The 19,485-nt window shown below is 47.2% G+C and overlaps 1 protein-coding gene across 1 annotated transcript; it reads left to right on the top strand.

The window, feature by feature from the left end:
• The first annotated feature begins 771 nt into the window (after positions 1-771).
• On the top strand, positions 772-8,452 carry LOC147108248 (cortexin-1-like). Its single transcript, XM_086004788.1, has 2 exons — positions 772-1,370; positions 1,772-8,452. Exon 2 carries the CDS (start codon positions 1,887-1,889, stop codon positions 2,166-2,168), a length of 282 nt encoding a protein of 93 aa, XP_085860914.1. The 5' UTR covers positions 772-1,370; positions 1,772-1,886; the 3' UTR covers positions 2,169-8,452.
• Positions 8,453-19,485: the final 11,033 nt, after the last annotated feature.

The raw sequence follows: 19,485 nt of genomic DNA, 5'->3' as shown, positions 1-19,485 counted from the left end.
GCAACACAGGCAGTATCGGATCGGCTGCCCGTTATACAGCTGTTATTTAATTCCATTGACTGCAATGGAACTGAATATTGGGTGGTGTATATAACACGCAGCGGATGCGATACTGCCCGTTTTGTGCTACCGCCCGAGATGAACTTATAACCCACAGTTTTGTTGATAAAAGTTCATCAAAAACTTTATGATTAATGACACCTGGGTGATCAGAAAAAAATAGGGATACTGAGGGCTGGTTAGAAGGAGAAGAAAGAGGGAAAGAAATCAGGTGATAATGATGGATGGCATCCACACCCCAATGATGTGTAGTCAAACAGAACTCTCACTGCTAGCAGAGAGAAGCTGTGATCATCCAGCTATACCCACTCCTGCCCGCCATCCCAGAGTAATTTTAAAAACTGGTTCACTACTTGTTTTCAGAAATTTCTTAACTGTTCAGTCCCAAACAGGGCTAATGGGGCAAATCTCCAGCCACGAATCAGGAAAATCTCCATGACGCTGAACACATATGTTACATTAAACAACACTCTGAGCATGTTTCTTACTAACATGACACGACATTCTTGGAATTCAAATACTGACTTTTATTAACTTTTCTACTGAGCAATAAGAGTCTGATTAAAAATTCTAATTCCTTTACTAGGATCTCTCGAGAGCAATGATTATTTGTGAGTGCTGTTGTTATTGGCCAGTTGCCAACACTATCGGGAGAGTGATCATACCTTGGTTAAGTTTATATGATGTAAGGCAGCTTTGTACTCATCGCCTCAGAACTAGGAGACTGGAGACCTTCTCTAAATTGGTTGACAAGCTCATCAGTACCTGATGTATTGATCTCATGACACCATAAAAACAAGAACATAATCATCGGAACAGGAGAAGACCATTCAGCCCCCTGAGCTTGTTCCGCCATTCAATTAGATCACGGCTGATCTGTACCTCAACAGCTTGATCACTGTTAGTGACTTCTGGAAAGTGCAAGTATGTGAACTTCAGGAGAGAACAGGATTGGGCTTGGCTGTGTTGGCCCTACAGTCAGAAGCTGGCTGGCACTGTCGAAGTTCACACATGGCGTGGCCACTTGAGTGAGCTATTGAGATGGTTGCCAGCACCATACGTCAGCAAAGAGGAGGGAAAAAATGGGCAAGAATAAAAAGCAAACTTAATAAAAGAATGAGAGTTGGCCTGCTGACCGCCAACAAGTTGGTTCCTCACTCGTTCTTCCTTTCTTTGCATGCTGAGCTGTCGCTGCCTTTTCGGCCCTACTGTACCCCAAAGATCCAAGGGATTCTTCGATCCTTAAAAAGCTGCTGTAATCCTTTTATTTAGAATGTGTTAGCTGGATAAAGTCCAGGTACCTAATTATGGTGAGTGAACACAAATCCTACTCACCAAACAGCCAATAAATTTGAATCAACCATTCCTTCAATTGTTAAAACCATGTTTACCAATATATTAATGTCATATCTATTCTGGAAAACAGAATCGTCTGACGGTGTTGATATCCAGTCATACGTGTTCTGATTCCAGACAATTCTTTCATTCAGTTTGTAACTAAAGGGCACGTGTAGTTACAGGTGACAATCTTCCCTGTAGCGTTCTACAGTCCAATAATTGTGTTTGTAAAATAAATTCCTGCACGCTCAATGTCTGACTGAATGCAGCAAATTAATGTGGAGCCTGGAGAAGGTACATTTTTTTTTGAGCTTGGGCAGATGTACTGCAGGAATCTTCAAAGGGTTAACGGTTTTGTTTGTTGTTTTTGCAGAGGGAGTAAATAGCTCGATCCGCTGGTGTGACCTTGGCAGCCTGATGACGAATCAAGGATCTACTCTTCATGGTTTGAAGAGCTAATTAGCAGCCCAGCACGAGTCGGCCTGGCGATGAATGATGCTGCCACAATGAATGACGTGTCTACAGTCGATGATGAACTGCTGGCTTCAACGTCCATGGATCTTGGTGGGGACTCCACCTACTCGGTGCCCATGGGGGTCGAACAAAAAACCGTATTCGCATTTGTGATTTTCTTATTGGTTTTCCTGATCATCCTGGTGGTCCGGTGTTTTCGGATTTTGCTGGACCCCTACAGCAGGATGCCTGCTTCATCATGGTCCGACGGCAAAGATGGGCTGGAGAGGGGACAGTTCGACTACGCTTTGGTGTGAAGTCGGAGTGAGATTCTGAAAACCTCGCTCTGCTCAGCTGCTCATTTTTCTTTCCTGTTTTATTTTTACAAATCATGTTTTCCTTAATATTTTTAAGGGGCATTCTCGTCGAGGTACAATCTCTTTCTCAAGCTTGCTAACAGTGTTTTGAAGCACTCTGTACATGTGGCGTCATTCAGTGAGTGACATTGTTAAATCAGCTCGTGGCTGGTGTATGGCAGTGCGCTGGAACCTTGGGCTGCTGGGACATGTCCCGTAAACCAATGACCGTGCCTCCTCATTGGCTGTATTCTAAAACATTGTCATTCTTTTCCTGGTTGTCTCATCAATAATGATTGAGCCTCCTGATTGCAAGAGAGGATTGCATTTACCTTTAGCGGGGCACAGGGTTGTTTTTAGTAACTCTGAAAAACTGGAATGGGAGTTTTGGTTAGAAAAGGAGCAGAGAGATAGAGAGGAAGAGAGAGAGATAGAGAGGAAGAGAGAGAGAGAGAGAGGAAGAGAGAGAGAGAGAGAGAGGGAGAGAGAAATAGAGAGAGGGAGAGAGAAATAGAGAGAGAGAGGGAGAGAGAAATAGAGAGAGAGAGGGAGAGAGAAATAGAGAGAGGGAGAGAGAAATAGAGAGAGGGAGAGAGGGAGAGAGAAATAGAGAGAGGGAGAGAGAGAGAGAGAGAGAGGGAAAGGAGAGGGAGATGGAGAGGGGGAGAGGGAGAGAGAGAGAGAGAGAGGAATTGCTGATTCATTTCAGAACCTAGCTCCAAGATCTAGGAAAAAAGCAAATTATGCCAAATTCTATGAATATTTAGGTGGCCCAAAAAGTTTACAAAAACTCCGCAAGCTCTCTCAGTTAGTGCGGTTAGTGTTATATTTGAACAGACTGTTGCGTTTTCAGTCTCTAAAAGCTCCTTTGATTACTCAGTTATGCCATATGTTGGCTCTTCAATCGATCGACCCCTGACAGAGAGAGCCTGCTTATCTTACAGCATAAGCTTGTAAGATGACTGCGTTTCCAAGTTCCCTGAACTTACTGAGAAAGACTTGGCACTGATTCGAAAGGGCCAGTGACATTTCAATTTAAAGTGGGAAAAAAAGGGCCTAGTTTACTATTAACCATCCTGGTTAAATTGAGCCTTATGATTCTCAGTGACTAATTGGACCTGTATTGTCCTTATGGCTCCTGGAATAACTCGCAGGGTCTCACGTAGGCTAGTCTTAAAAGTGATGCCTCAGAGACCTGAAGCTACATTGTGCACATAGCAATCTCCTTTTAAAGCTAACTTAAATTTTATTTTATACACTTATACAGGACCTACACTTTAAAGAGCACAAATTAAATATATTTAAAAAACAGTCCTACAATCTAGAATGGATCACAATGCAAAATATGGCTTCCCTTGGTTAGGTTTGAATGGAGCGTTGAACTAAATCAGATGAGTACTCCATGAATTTAGTAGTTACGATGGTGGGAATATAGTCATTTTCTTGTGGTTGGTGTCTGTACTAAAGCCATTCACTAATAAAAAACTACGCTTCACATTCTGCATCAATAGAAATAGGAACAGGAGCAGGCCATTCGGCCCCTTGAATCTGTTCCACCATTCAATTTGATCATGGCTGATCTTTACCTCAAATCTATTTACCCGCTTTTGACCCATATCCCTTGATACCCTTACCTAACCATCTCAGTCGATCTCAAGCTAGAAAACTTCAACTGACCCAGCATCCACAGCCTTTTTAGGGAGTGAATTCCAGATTTTGTTACCTTGCTACTTTTGTGTGAAAAGATGCTTCCTGATTTCATTCCTAATGGTGTAATTCTCATTTTAATATTGTGCCCCTTGTTCTGGATTCCCTCAAAAGATAGGGATGGGGAGTAAAAGAAACATACTGTGAGATGGGTATATAATCAAAGGTACTTGATTTGTCATAGTGGACATAACATGCTTGGGGTTGGGGGGTTCGGGGGCATTGCAATGCATTAAGACACTTCTTTCCCCAAAAGTCATAGAATTTGACAGCACAGAAGCAGGTTATTTGGCCTGTGCCAGCTCCCAGAAAGAGCAACCCACTTCATCCCTTCCCCATACTCCTTTACAATTTTCTTTTCCAAATATTTATCCACTTCCCTTATAAATGCCCAATACTGGACACAATATTCTAACTGTGGCCTAACCAGTGATTTGTATCGGTTTAACATTACTTCTTTGGTTTTGTACTCTATACCGCTATTTCTTCCTCCCAAATCCTATCACTTCATATTCATCTACACTGAATTTCACCTATGTGCCCCATTTACTACCTCCTAAAGTCACTTACACTCCATCTCATAGTTAACCATGCTCCCTATTTATGTGCCACCTGTAACTTTTAATGTCATGCCTCGAAAACCTAATTCCAGACCATTGGCCCAACACTGACCTGTGGGGACATGGAACAACATCCAATAACCACTGTCCTTTAACTAACTTCCTGTCCATACTGCCACATCCCCTTTAATACAATGTGCCTTAATTTTATCAGCAAGTTTCCTCTGCAGCACCTCATCAAACACCTCGTTTCAATTCCAGCCCAGACAAATTGGATAAAAATCTCCTCTGTCTGTAAGGGGTTATGTTAAGTGAAGTAGGGACATGTTATTCCAGTTCCTAATGGACATGGGTCCATTACTCAAAACATACGAATATATGAAAAATGACGGACAGGAGAAGACCTACTGGTCGGTCCAGCCTGTCCCATACAGTTATGATGCCTTAGGCGCACACTCCCCACCCACTCGGAGCCATGTAATCTCCTGGGAGAGGGAAAAAACCAGGCCAATTGGGGGGGAAAAAACTGGAAAATTCCTCTCCGACCCCCTTAGGCAATCAAAACTGACATTAATTGGCAATCTCACAGAATCACTCATTCTGTGTGTAGTTAAGGTTCCAGTATGCTCGAGCTGGGCTTGGGGACCGAGAATAACATTAGCACAAGGCACAGCACTGACCATAGATCAGTTATTGCTCCAGTCTACACGGGAAGGTTCTTTATAGCCATTAGGAAATGGCACATCTTTCAAATTAATTCTTGGATTGAACAGGCTTATTAGAAGTACTGTTCCTGATCTGCTCAGCAAGCTGGTAGTGTGCATTAATGTTTTTTTCTGGGCAATTGGATTCCTTGATTTGAATTGATTTCATGTTGTGCGCAAGCGGTTGAGCCGTGTGAAATCAATAGGTGCCGGATGCTCCTGAAAAGGCAAATGGTTCACTTAGTTAAACTAATTAAGAGCAGAGAGGGGAATGCCTAGCCTCTCAGTCTCCAGCTACACAGCTATCTAATTCCCACGGGATAATTCCATCCTCAGCGATGATCAGGTGTAACGACAGGGATGGGTAATCCAGCCCAAGCTCTGGGATGCTCCCCGATTGTAAGGTGGATAATTTGCGGCACTGGGGTCGACATAGATCCCAGCTGAGATATGACAGAACTCTTGTCAAATCTGTACTTTATTCAAAACTCATATTGATGTTGGAGGTCAGTTCCTCCCTTAAACATTTGTTGTTAAATACATATTGTTAGAACAATCTGCTGATCATCAGCACATCACTCGGAATATGAGCGATGTTGTTTTACAGCACAATGAAAAATAAGAGGCACAGACTGGTGTCCGTCATGAACATCCGGTGACAGAATGGCCGTGGTATTGTAGTTTGATGTAATTAATTCTTACAGCTTTAAAAGACTGAGGATTAAAAGTGAATTGTCTTTGTATAAAGCCCCAACCTAATTCAAACATAACCGTAACTCTAACCCTAATGCAATCCTAACACCAAACCGAACAAAATCCTAAACCTAATTTTAACTCCAACCCAAACCATAACCCTAAGTATAACCAACCCTAGTCCGAACCTTAGTCTCAAACCTGCCTGTAATGCAAAACTCATCACTGATCCTAACCCCATCTCCAATCCGAACCCCAGCCATAACCCAACCCATACCCAACACTAATCCTAACTATAGGCTTACCCCAACTCTAGTGCAAACCCCATCCACAATTCTTGCCCTAATCCTAACCGCAGCCCCAAGTCTACCCCTAACACTAACCCTAACAGAGGCTGACTCTGTTCTTTGGTGTCCTGTGTTCAGCAAACACGACTTGGTTTAAACAATTGTTTTAAATTGTCATTTCCAGGTCGGGCTGAACCATGGTCCTGCTGAGGTTCTGGTGCACTTAAGGGTAAATGAACAGCAGTTTGAACAGTCAGTGCCTCACTGTGTGTAGCTAGGTTGGGTTATTTTTTTTGAGTTACAGGCAACCGGGCAGCAAATTTAAAGGTACCACGTACACATTTTTTTTAAGGGAACATTGGTTATAGGTAGTTGTAAACTGAAAGGTGATAGCAGCATTATTTGACACTGGGTGGAAGATGCATAGAGGTACTTTGAGCTTCTTGCTGTTTCGGAGGGCAATGAGCATTTGGTGCCTCCCCTCCTGCCCACTGATACATTAGACTTGGGGACTTCCTAAGTCCAAAAAAGCAATCATTTCGGACTCTCTCTCAGACACCTCTCTCACTCTCTGTCACTAGGGCCTTGATGCCTAACTTTTTCTTGTCGTGCTTGTGTTGTGTTATGGAATGCCCATTATGATAATGTGAATCACTTGGCTCCCAAAGACTGTTTGGAATAGAAATGATTTGTTAAACTCTGATTGTGCGTTTGACTTTATTCTGAGGTGAGGTATAACCTGTGAAGTGATGGGTTTTCCTTGTCAGTAACATCGACTTTGATCTTGCACTAGTGCGGGGTTCCAGGTTGGCCTCCCTCTAGGTGCATGCCCTACTCTATTCTGCCTGGCTTCCTCTTTTGCACAAATACTACAGCGACTGCACAACATTTACTGTTGCCAATGTTGACCTATAATGGAGCTCTGTGTCTATCTGACATGGCGAAAACTTTGCTAGATTCTATAATACGCTTGAATTCCAGAAACAACCTCTGACAAGAGATATAGCCATAGAAGGTAAACTGTATAAACTACATTCTGGGTGTTTGTGACTTTTATCAGCAGTGTGTGTTAGTGTAGGAAAGGCAACACTGTGTATCCCTCTATAAAAAAACACACAGAGAACAAGTTACCTGCTTAAAATGAGTACAGTGTTGAGTGATATAAAACTAGATTCAGGTCACTGTTGCCACCTCACAGTTCCAGCATTGATTTGGACTCCCCACCTGTCTGGGTTGGGTGTGTTAACTGATAGCCCGAGCTATTCTTCCAGATGGAACAGAAAAGCAGGGTGGAGTTGAATAGTCCATGATTCTGCTCTGTCCCCTGTATCCAGTGGCTAAAAGGATGCCCATTTCAACTGATAACAGGCAGTTCCATTTTATTCTGAAAAAATCTCAGGACAAAACTGGAGTAAGTAAGAAACTTTCCATGCTGTGATTCCCATATGGGGAACTAGAAGCGGAAAATAAAAGACATTCAGAATGAAGTTCGGTCTCCATCCTTGAAATTATGTTGCTGAAATAAATGGGTTAATGTCTCCATAAAATTGAAAGAGAGATGTCAGACTCTATTAGCCTCGCTGTTATTTCAAGTCCAATGTACAGAGTACATTCTGTCCAGCTCTATGCGGTTTTAGGAATCTGTGGCAGATGGGTGATTGTAAACTGTGCGAAGATACTTGGAATTCAACTAAAGACTGAATTGAAGAGTTCACAGACTAATATTTTAAACACCAGCCTCAGTAGAGACAGACTCCCTTGTATAAACAATAGTTTAACAAGTATTGGACTGGCTGAGGAACATGGCTGAGATTTGATCTATTAATTTGGAGTTTATTTTTTTTAGCCTTGTATTCAGCTGTTTAGTACTCCAGAGCATCAGACGTATTGTTCCTGATATTAGGGAACAAACTTATTGTATGAGACTCCTTTTAACCAGGCTAACACCACCTTTAAAAGATGTCATACAATGGGTTAAATGTTTGTCCACTAATATTTTGAGCTTTAGGAATCCACAGTTTGTTCCTGATTCTCTGGGAGTTACATCCTGTGGTGGAACTGCTTGTAATTTTTGATCTTTTAAAGATTTATCCAATTAAAAATGCTCTAAATATCGGACAGGAGAAATCAGCAGTGTATACATTGGAATTTCAACAGTGACAAATTTTCAAACCAGTGGCTGATTGTAGAAAAGGCCACTTTATAGTCACATAATTTTTCTATTGTTGATGTTGTTATTTAAATGCTGAAATAAAATGATCTTTTATTAAATAGCCGGAGGGCACTGCATGGTCTTGGATGAGCTGTGAGTCCTGTCATCCCGCTGATTTCAGTTCACATGCTCTTCCTCCTACCTTCAACCTCATTGTGCTGACATCAGTATTTCTTGCAATGTCTCCTGCTCTAACTCATTCTTCCCCAGAGCCTCAAACTGTGGAACTCCTCAGCTCCCTCAGTCTGTGCTTCCTCCTTCAATCTGCAGGCCTTCAAAGCTTGGCACCATCTAATTACCACCGTTTCATTTGCCTCGTCTTCTCTTTAGCCTTGGTGTCTTGTACTTCATCAGGGGATCTCAATATTAACACATTAAGATTCCAAGTAATACATTTTTCCCAATCACTTGAAACTCTAAATAGGATCAGTCGGGATAAAGAGCTGCATTAGTGGACAGTGTCCACCCAGTGATCAGTCTCAGACCAGACAGTGTCCACCCAGTGGTCAGTCTCAGACCAGACAGTGTCCACCCAGTGGTCAGTCTCTGATCAGACAGTGTCCACCCAGTGGTCAGTCTCAGACCAGTTGCAGTGCCCATCCAGTGGTCAGTCTCAGACCAGACAGTGTCCACCCAGTGGTCAGTCTCAGACCACTCGCAGTGTCCACCCAGTGGTCAGTCTCAGACCAGACCGTGTCCACCCAGTGATCAGTCTCAGACCACCCACAGTGTCCACCCAGTGATCAGTCTCAGATCAGACAGTGTCCACCCAGTGGTCTGTCTCAGACCAGACAGTGCCCACCCAGTGGTCAGTCTCAGACCAGGCAGTGTCCACCCAGTGGTCAGTCTCAGACCAGGCAGTGTCCACCCAGTGGTCAGTCTCAGACCAGACAGTGTCCACCCAGTGATCAGTCTCAGATCAGACAGTGTACACCCAGTGGTCTGTCTCAGACCAGACAGTGCCCACCCAGTGGTCAGTCTCAGACCAGACAGTGTCCACCCAGTGGTCAGTCTCAGACCAGACCGTGTCCACCCAGTGGTCAGTCTCAGACCAGGCAGTGTCCACCCAGTGGTCAGTCTCAGACCAGACAGTGTCCACCCAGTGGTCAGTCTCAGACCACTCACAGTGCCCATCCAGTGGTCAGTCTCAGACCAGACAGTGTCCACCCAGTGGTCAGTTTCAGACCAGACAGTGTCCACCCAGTGGTCAGTCTCAGACCAGACAGTGTCCACCCAGTGGTCAGTCTCAGACCACTCACAGTGCCCATCCAGTGGTCAGTCTCAGACCAGACAGTGTCCACCCAGTGGTCAGTTTCAGACCAGACAGTGTCCACCCAGTGGTCAGTCTCAGACAACACGCAGTGTCCATGCAGTGGTCAGTCTCAGACAACTCGCAGTGTCCACCCAGTGGTCAGTCTCAGAACACTCACAGTGTCCAGCCAGTGGTCAGTCTCAGACCACTCACTGTGTCCACCCAGTGGTCAGCCTCAGACCAGTTTCAGTGTCCACCCCAGCAACCTGTGTACACCCAGGGATCAGTCTTAAACAAGCTGTAATTTGTTGCTGATTTATTTGGACAGAATTTGTTGTTGATGCTTTATCACAAAAGCAGCGAGCAGCCTTACGCAGTTGAATTATTGTCAGTGATGCTGTTTGTGATTAAAAGCTCATGGTCTACAGAGCAGCAGTGATACCTGCCCTGCTGTATGCCTCAGAGACACGGACCATGTACAGCAGGCACCTCAAAGCACTGGAGAGGTACCACCAACACTGCCACCGCAAGATCCTGCAAATCCATTGGCAGGATAAGCGCACCAACGTCCGTGTTCTTGCTCAGGCCAACATCCCCAGCATCGAAGCTTTGACCACGCTCGATCAGCTCCGATGGACGGGTCACATTGTCCGCATGCCCGATACGAGACTCCCAAAACAAGCGCTCTACTCGGAGCTCCGGCACGGCAAGAGAGCCCCAGGTGGGCAGGGGAAACGCTTCAAGGACACCCTCAAAGCCTCCTTGAAAAAGTGTAACATCCCCATCGACATCTGGGAATCCCTGGTCCAAGACCGCACAAAGTGGAGGAGAAGCATCCGGGAAGGCGCTGAACACCTCGAGTCTCTTCGCCCGGGAGCAAGCGGAAGCCAAGCGCAGGCAGCGCAAGGAGTACATGTCAACCCAAGCACCCCACCCACCCGCCCCTTCAACCACCGTCTGCCCCACCTGTGACAGAGACTGTAGGTCCCGCATTGGACTCATCAGTCACCTGAGAACTCATTTTTAATGTGGAAGCAAGTCATCCTCGGTTCCGAGGGACTGCCTAAGAAGAAGAAGAAGGATTAAAAACACTGAATGAATAATGTCAGAAGATCATAAATTACAGATTTATTGCAGCATCTGTGTTGACGTCACAGCGTGAGAAGTACCAGTACTCCAGAAGTACCAGAGCATTAATTATACCACAAGTGCAGCGTTAGAGATGAGAAATCCTTATTTCTGCAGGGAATGTAAGCATATTTTCAGAGGTGTTCACATGGCAACCAATGCGGAAAGATTTTGGAGTGTGGGTGGTTTTAAGTGGGTATGTTTTTAAAGAGTTGATGCGTGTTTACGAACAATGAAATGTTACGGCCCGCGTGCCCCATACAGTCACCTGTGTGAAATCTCAGTAAAGCCGAGGATGCATTGCATGGTGTTTGCTGTTTAAAGGGCCCGCCCTTTGTGTGGTGCTGATTGTAAAGTTCTGTGCCGTTCTGAAATGTTAGAAGTTCGATGATGTTTGGCACTGGGTGATTTCGTGATAATTATGTTCCCTTTGTGACTAACAGTCCACGGGAACACACGGTGAAAGTGCAACTCTTGTGAATGTGAGTGCTGTATGGATTAGGTGTTTTTTTATGATAGCAAAATACTGCAGATGTTGGAAATCCGAAATAACAACAGAAAATGCTGGAAAAACTCAGCAAGTCAGGCAACATCCGTGGAGAGAAATTTGAGTTGACGTTTCGGGTTTATGTATGTGTGTGCATGGGAAATGGTTGATGTGTTGTATTTCTTAACGAGTCCTTAAATAAAGATGCATATATTTAAAAATAGGCCTCTTCTGTTTGTGGGAAGCAGATTTTGTGTAATTAAATAATTAAAACCTCCAGAACCCATTTTAATTCGTGTTACTTCAGTTTGTGAATGAGTTAAACTCTGAATGCAACCACGCTACATCATGGCCCAATTGTATGAGACTTGTTCATTCAAACCAACACCACTGAAGCATTCTATGGGGCAATGCTAGCGTAATGAAGGTAATACCGGCATAATACTGGAGTAATGTTGGGAGAATACTGCAATAATACTGGGGTAATACTGGGATAATACTGAGATAACACAGAAAATACTAGGGTACTACAGTGAAAGTACGGGGCCAATGCTGGGGTAACATCTGGACGATACTGAGCTAACAGGAAGTAATGGCTTAACGCTCAGGTAACAATGGGGAAATCTTGAGTTAATTAGTGGGACAATAACAGGCAAAGCTGGGACCTTTCCTGAATCTAGGGAATTTTGGAAGATCACAACCAATGGATCCACTATCTCTGCAGCCACCTCTTATAGAACCCTGGGATGTAGGCCATCAGGTCATGGGGATTTGTCGGTTTTTAGTCCCATTAGTTTTTCAAGTACTTTTTCCTCTACTGATATTAGTTGCTTTAAGTTCCTTGCTCTCATTAGCCCCTAGGTTCCCCACTATTTTTGGTAAGCTTTTTGTGTCTTCTACTGTGAAGACAGATACAAAATATTTGTTTAAAGCCTCTGCCATGTTCTTGTTCCCCAATATAATTTCTCCTGTCTCAGCCTCTAAGGGACCAATGCTTACTTTTTCTACTCTCCTCCTTTTTACAAATTTGTAGAAGCTCTTACAATTTGTTTTTATATTTCTTGCTAATTTACTCTCATTCTATTTTCTCCCTTATCATCAATTTTTTGGTCATCCTTTGCTGGTTTCTAAAGCTCACCCAATCCTCAGGCTTACTACTATTCTCTGCAACATTATAAGCCTCTTTTAATCTAATACTATCCTTAACTTCTTTAGTTAGCCACGGATGGCTCACTTTACCCATGGAGTTTTTACTTCTCAATGGAATGTATATTCGTTGAAAATTTTGGAAAATTTCTTTAAATGATTGCCACTGCTTATCTACTGTCTGACAGGACTGGACAGACGAGATGCAGGAAGGATGTTCCCGATGGTCGGGGAGTCCAGAACCAGGGGTCACAGTCTAAGGATAAGGGGTAGGCCATTTAGGACAGAAATGAGGAGGAATTTCTTCACCCAGAGAGTGGTGAACCTGTGGAATTCTCTACCACAGAAGGCAGTAGAGGCCATACATTAAATATATTCAAGAAGGAGTTGGATATATTTCTTAAGGCTAAAGAGATCAAGGGGTATGGGGAGAAAGCAGGGATCGGGTACTGAATTTGGATGATCAGCCATGATCGCATTGAATGGCGGAGCAGGCTCGAGGGGCCGAATAGCCTACTCCTGCTCCTATCTTCTATGTTTCTATGTCATCTACATTTCTGCAGCTACCGATCTACTCAACCACACCCTTACCACTATCTTTGATGCCCTAGTCCCTACTAAAACAATTACTCTCTCTCACCCTGGCCGTTCCCCCCAGTACGGCCCTCATCTTCGCTCCCTTAAGTCCAAGGGACGCAGACTTGAACGGTTATGGCGGACAACTGGTTTAGCCATTCACCGCCAGATCTGGCTGGACCACATAAAGCGCTATCGGGCCCTGCTCTCGTCTACAAAATTGCTCACTATTCCAGAATCATTCTGGAATGCAAAGATAAACCCCGGCTCCTATTCTCTACTGCTAACCATCTTCTTAAACCCCTCTCCCCTGTCTCCTCCACCCTCACCTCCGATAACAAGTGTGAGGAGCTCATGGACTTCTTTGTCTCTGATGCGCTATCAATTACTCATAAAAGACTGAGAGTTAGAAGAGTAACTAAAGGCTTTTATTAACAACAGAATGGAGGTCTGCCTCGCGTGGTCGACCGGTCCATGATACTAAGGGCTGGGGAGCAGTCACCTTTATACTAGGACCTGTGGGAGGAGTCAGCCGAGGCATGTCCAGGCATGTACACAGTGGAATACAAACAGGACAAACAGGAATACAAACAGTGGTTTACCACATTCACCCCTTGTTTAAAATTGAGTCCGGCGGGGTGAAGTGTATTAAAAGTTAGTGTATTGGAGTCTCTCCGGAGGTCTTGTCTGCCGCTGTGATCTGCGTGGCGACGGCAGGGGTAGTGAAGTTTCCGGCGTCGAGTCCAGCGTAGGCTGTGGCACAGGCGTGTCGTCCTCGTAGATGTCGAGCGGGTCGCGGGGCCCAGGCCTGCCGTCTGCTGGGGCTGGATATCGGATCGTGGGGGGGGGGTGGTAGTGGGTAGTGGGTTACTGCGGCCCCCGAGGGTGCAAGGTCTCTTATGGAGACTGTGTCCTCCCGCCCGTCCGGGTATGCGATGTAAGCATACTGGGGGTTGGCGTGGAGGAGGTCGACCCTCTCGACCAGGGGGTCCGTTTTATGGGTCCTCACGTGTCTTCTCAGTAGGACCGGCCCTGGGGACGTCAGCCATGGCGGTAGCGATGTTCCCGATGTGGACTTCCTTGGGAAGACAAACATTTTCTCATGAGGGGTGGCGTTAGTGGCAGTGCAGAGCAGTGACCGAATAGAGTGGAGCGCATCGGGGAGCACATCCTGCCAGCGGGAGGTTGGAAGGCCCCTAGACTTTAAGGCTAGCAGGACGGCCTTCCAAACTGTCGCATTTTCTCTTTCCACCTGTCCGTTCCCCCGGGGGTTGTAACTGGTGGTCCTGCTTGTGGCAATACCCCTAGTTAGCAGGTACTGACGGAGTTCGTCGCTCATAAACGATGAGCCCCGGTCGCTATGGATATAGCTGGGGAAGCCGAACAGGGTGAAGAGGTTGTTCAGACATTTAATGACCGTGGCACTGGTCATGTCCGGGCAGGGGAAGGCGAACGGGAAACGGGAGTACTCATCAATAATATTGAGGAAGTACACATTGCGGTCAGAGGAGGGGAGAGGCCCTTTAAAATCGACGCTCAGGCGCTCGAAGGGGCGAGTGGCTTTTATCAGGTGGGCCCTGTCTGGTCTATAAAAGTGCGGTTTGCACTCAGCGCAGACTTGGCAGTTCCTGGTCATGGTCCTGACCTCCTCAATAGAGTAAGGCAGGTTGCGGGCCTTGATGAAGTGGAAGAACCTGGTGACCCCCGGGTGGCAGAGGTCATTGTGGAGGGCCCGCAGTCTATCGATCTGCGCGCTGGCGCAGGTGCCATGCGATAGCGCATCCGGGGGTTCATTTAGCTTCCCGGGCCGGTACAAGATCTCGTAGTTGTAGGTGGAAAGTTCGATTCTCCACCTCAAGATCTTGTCATTTTTGATTTTGCCCCTCTGCTTGTTGTTAAACATAAAAGCAACTGAACGCTGGTCAGTGAGCAGGGTAAATCGTTTTCCGGCCAGGTAGTGCCTCCAATGACGCACAGCCTCCACAATCGCCTGGGCCTCCTTCTCAACAGCGGAGTGTCTGGTCTCCGGGCCTTGGAGGGTTCGTGAAAAGAAGGCCACGGGTCTCCCCGCCTGATTGAGGGTAGCGGCCAGGGCAAAGTCAGACGCGTCGCTTTCCACCTGGAAGGGGATGGATTCGTCCACTGCGTGCATGGTGGCTTTGGCAATGTCCTCCTTGATACGGTGGAAGGCTAAGCGGGCCTCTGCCGTCAAGGGAAAAGAGGTGGACTTGATCAGCGGACGGGCCTTGTCCGCATAGTAGGGGACCCACTGGGCGTAATAGGAGAAAAACCCTAGGCACCTCTTCAGGGCCTTGAGGCAGTGGGGCAGTGGAAGTTCCATAAGGGGACGCATCCGGTCGGGGTCGGGGCCGATGACTCCGTGTTCCACAACACAGCCAAGGATGGCGAGGCGGTTTGTGCGGAATATGCACTTCTCCTTGTTATATGTCAGGTTTAGGAGTTGGGCGGTGCGGAGGAATTTTTCGAGGTTTGCGTCATGGTCCTGCAAGTCACGGCCACAGATGGTCACATTGTCCAGATATGGGAAAGTGGCCTGCAACGCATTTTGATCTACCATCCGGTCCATCTCCCTTTGGAAGACGGAGACCCCGTTGGTGACGCCAAAGGGAACCCTAAGGAAGTGATAGAGGCGGCCGTTTGCCTCAAAGGCAGTGTACTGGCGGTCCTCAGGGCGGATGGGGAGCTGGTGGTACGCTGATTTCAGGTCAATGGTCGAGAAGACGCGGTACTGCGCGATCTGGTTGACCATATCAGCTATACGGGGGAGTGGGTAGGCGTCCAGCAGGGTGTAGCGATTTATTGTCTGGCTGTAGTCGATGACCAGGCGCTGCTTCTCGCCGGTCTTAACGACCACAACCTGGGCTCGCCAGGGGCTGGTGCTGCCCTCAATAATCCCTTCTTTCAGGAGCTGCTCCACTTCGGTTTTAATGAAAACCCTGTCCCCGGCACTGTATCGCCTGCTCTTTGTGGCGATGGGCTTACAGTCGGGGGTGAGGTTAGCAAACAGTTGGGGGGGGGGTGACTCTGAGTGTGGAGAGGTTGCACCTGGTGCGCGGCGGGCAGTTTGGAAGCTGCTGGCTGCGGACTGTGAGTGGGGGTAGGGGTCCACCATACGCCATCGTAACACTTTTAAGGTGGCACTGAAAATCTAACCCCAGCAGGACGGCAGCGCAGAGGTCAGGCAGGACCAGAAGTTTAAAATGATCGTACACGGTCCCGTCTACTACGAGTGTCACCACGCAGTAGCCGCCGATGTCCGCCGACTGGGACTCGGAGGCCATAGAAATCCGCTGTTGCGCAGGCAGGACTGGGAGAGAGCAACGCCGCACCGTGTCGGGGTGGATGAAGCTCTCCGTGCTCCCAGAGTCAAAAAGGCAGATTGTATCGTGACCATTTACCTTAATGTCCATTGTGGAACTGGCCAGTTGGTGCGGTCTCGCTTGGTCCAGTGTAACGGATGCCAGCGTAGGGGTCGGTGTGTCGCTGCGGGTATCAGATGAGGCGGTGTCGGGGACCTGCTGCGTCCCGGCTGTCGTCCAAGATGGCGGCGTCCATGATCCCCATGTGGCTGGAGGCGTCCAAAATGGCTGCTGTACTGGTGATTCGCACATGGCCGGGGAGGTCCAAGATGGCGGCCCGCATGGCCCACATGCGGCGCTGCTGGGGTTCGGGGTGGCTTTGGCCCTGCAGACGCTAGCGTAGTGTCCCTTCTTCCCGCAGCCCGAGCAGATCGCGTTTTTCGCCGGGCAGCGCGCTCTGGGGTGTTTTGCCTGGCCACAAGAAGTAGCATTTCTGGCCTTGGGGCACTGCTGTCTGGCCTTGGGACACTGCTGCGGTAGTTGGGCCGTTGTTGGGGTGTGGCTGGGGTGGCACGGCGCTATGAGGCGGTCCTACCGTGTCCCAGGCTGTCATTCCCCACGGCGTCCACGGTGCAGAGGAGTAGGCATCCATGCCCTGGTAGGCTGCATCCAACGATAGTGCGAGTTCAGAGGCCTTGTTGAGGTCGAGGTTACTCTGCTCCAACAGTCGCTGTCGGGTGTAATTGGATCTGTGGCCCGCTACAAAAGCGTCCCGGATAAGTTCCTCTGTGTACACGGCGGCCTTTACATCCTTACAACCACAGGCCCGGCCAAGCACAGACAGTGCCTGAAGGTATTCCACGGTCGATTCCCCAGGTTGTTGTTTACGACTCCCCAGGAGGTGCCTGGCGTACACTTCGTTCACTGGGCGCGTGTACTGGTCCTTGAGGAGCTTGATAGCGTCCGCGTACGAGGTCGCGTCTTGGATGACCGAGTACACTCGGTGGTTCACTTTGGAGGTCAGGACATCCAGTTTGTCCTCGTCCGATTTGATTGCTTCGGAGGCGGTCAGGAATTTTTCGAAACACTTAAGCCAGTGAGTAAACTTGGTGGATGAGTCCGCCTCCCGATGATCTAAGTCCAGGCATGCTGGTGTGAGGATCTTCTCCATTATAAAAATGTTGTTAATAAAATTGATGCGCTATCAATTACTCATAAAAGACTGAGAGTTAGAAGAGTAACTAAAGGCTTTTATTAACAACAGAATGGAGGTCTGCCTCGCGTGGTCGACCGGTCCATGATACTAAGGGCTGGGGAGCAGTCACCTTTATACTAGGACCTGTGGGAGGAGTCAGCCGAGGCATGTCCAGGCATGTACACAGTGGAATACAAACAGGACAAACAGGAATACAAACAGTGGTTTACCACAGTCTCTAAGATTGAAACCATCCGTTCAGCTGCCTCTGCCACTTCCCTTCCTTCCCCTAGCCCACTGGGCCAAACTTCCTCTAAGGTTTCCCTTTGCCCTAGCCCTGTTACTCTCCGATCTCCCCTCATGATCTCTCTGCGCTCATCCTGTCTATGAGACCCACTTCCTGCTCCCTCGACCCTATTCCCACCAAACTGCTGACCACCCAACATCCTTTTCTGGCCCCCATGTTAGCTGATATTGTTAACCGTTCTCTCTCCTCAGGTTTTGTCCCCCTCTTCCTCAAATCTGCTGTCATCACCCCTCCTCAAAAAACAAACCTTGATCCCTCCGTCCTTGCAAACTATCGCCCCATCTCCAACCTCCCTTTCCTCTCCAGAGTTCTTGAACACACTGTCGCCTCCCAAATCCGTGCCTATCTTTTCCGCAATTCCATGTTTGAATCCCTCCAATCAGGTTTCCACCCTTGCCACTGTACCAAAACGGCTCTCATCAAAGTTACAAATGACATCTTTTGTGACTGTGACAAAGGTAAACCATCCCTCCTCATCTTTCTTGAATTGTCTGCAGCTTTTGACATGGTTGACCACTCCATCCTCCTCCAATGCCTCTCCACCGTCGTCCAGCTGGGCGGGACTGCACTCACCTGGTTCCATTCTTATCTATCTAATTGTAACCAGAGAATCACCTGCAATGGCTTCTCTTCCCATTCCTGCATCGTTACCTCTGGTGTCCCCCAAGGATCTATCCTTAGCCCCCTGCTATTTACCCTTGGTAACATCATCCGAAAACACAGCATCAGTTTCCACATGTATGCTGACAACACCCAGCTTCTACCTCACTACCTCTTCTCTCAAACCCTCCACGGTGTCTAAATTGTAAGACTGCTTGTCCGACATCCAGTTCTGGACGAGCAAAAATTTTCTCCAATTAAATATTGGGAAGACCGAAGCCATTGTTTTTGGTCCCCGCCACAAACTCCGTTCCCTAGCCACTGACTCCATCCCTCTCCCTAACATCTGTCTGAGGTTGAACCACACTGTTCGCAATCTTGGTGTCATATTTGACCCTGAAATGAGCTTCCGACCACATATCCACAGCATAACAAAAACCGCCTATTTCCACCTCCGTAACATTGCCAAGTCTCCAACTTGCCTCAGCTCACCCGCTGCTGAAACCCTCGTCCATGCCTTTGTTACCTCTAGACTTGACTATTCCAACGCACTCCTGGCTGGCCTCCCACATTCCACCCTACATAAACTTGAGGTCATCCAAAACTCGGCTGCCCATGTCCTAACTCGCACCATGTCCCATTCGCCCATCACCCCTGTGCTCGCTGACCTACATTGGCTCCCGGTTAAGCAGCACTTCGATTTCAAAATTCTCATCCTTGTTTTCAAATCCCTCCATGGCCTCGCCCCTTCCTATCTCTGTAATCTCCTTCAGCCCCACAACCCCCAAGATATCTGCGCTCCTCTAATTCTGCCCTCTTGAGCATCCCTGATTATAATCGCTCAGCCTTCTGTTGCCTAGGCCCTAAGCTCTGGAATTCCCTCCCTAAACCTGTCCGCCTCGCTACCTCTCTTTTCTTGTTTAAGATGCTCCTTAAAACCTACCTCTTTGACCAAGCTTTTGGTCACCTGCCTTAATTTATCCTTATGTGGATCGGTGTCAAATTTTTTCTTAAAATACTCCTGTGCAGCACCTTGGGACATTTTACTATGTTAAAGGCGCTATATAAATACAAGTTGTTGTTGTTGTCATACCTTTTAATCTA

Source organism: Somniosus microcephalus, chromosome 13, assembly GCF_052327205.1.
Source record: "Somniosus microcephalus isolate GS21.2 chromosome 13, FLI_Smic_1.0, whole genome shotgun sequence".
NCBI classification, from domain to species: domain Eukaryota; kingdom Metazoa; phylum Chordata; class Chondrichthyes; order Squaliformes; family Somniosidae; genus Somniosus; species Somniosus microcephalus.
Note: the sequence above shows the minus strand (reverse complement) of the source record. Positions and strands in the feature narration are given on the sequence as shown.

Bases quoted from the DNA above. Each gene is read 5' to 3' on its own strand.
- LOC147108248 (XM_086004788.1), top strand. From the start codon at position 1,887: ATGAATGATGCTGCCACAATGAATGACGTGTCTACAGTCGATGATGAA.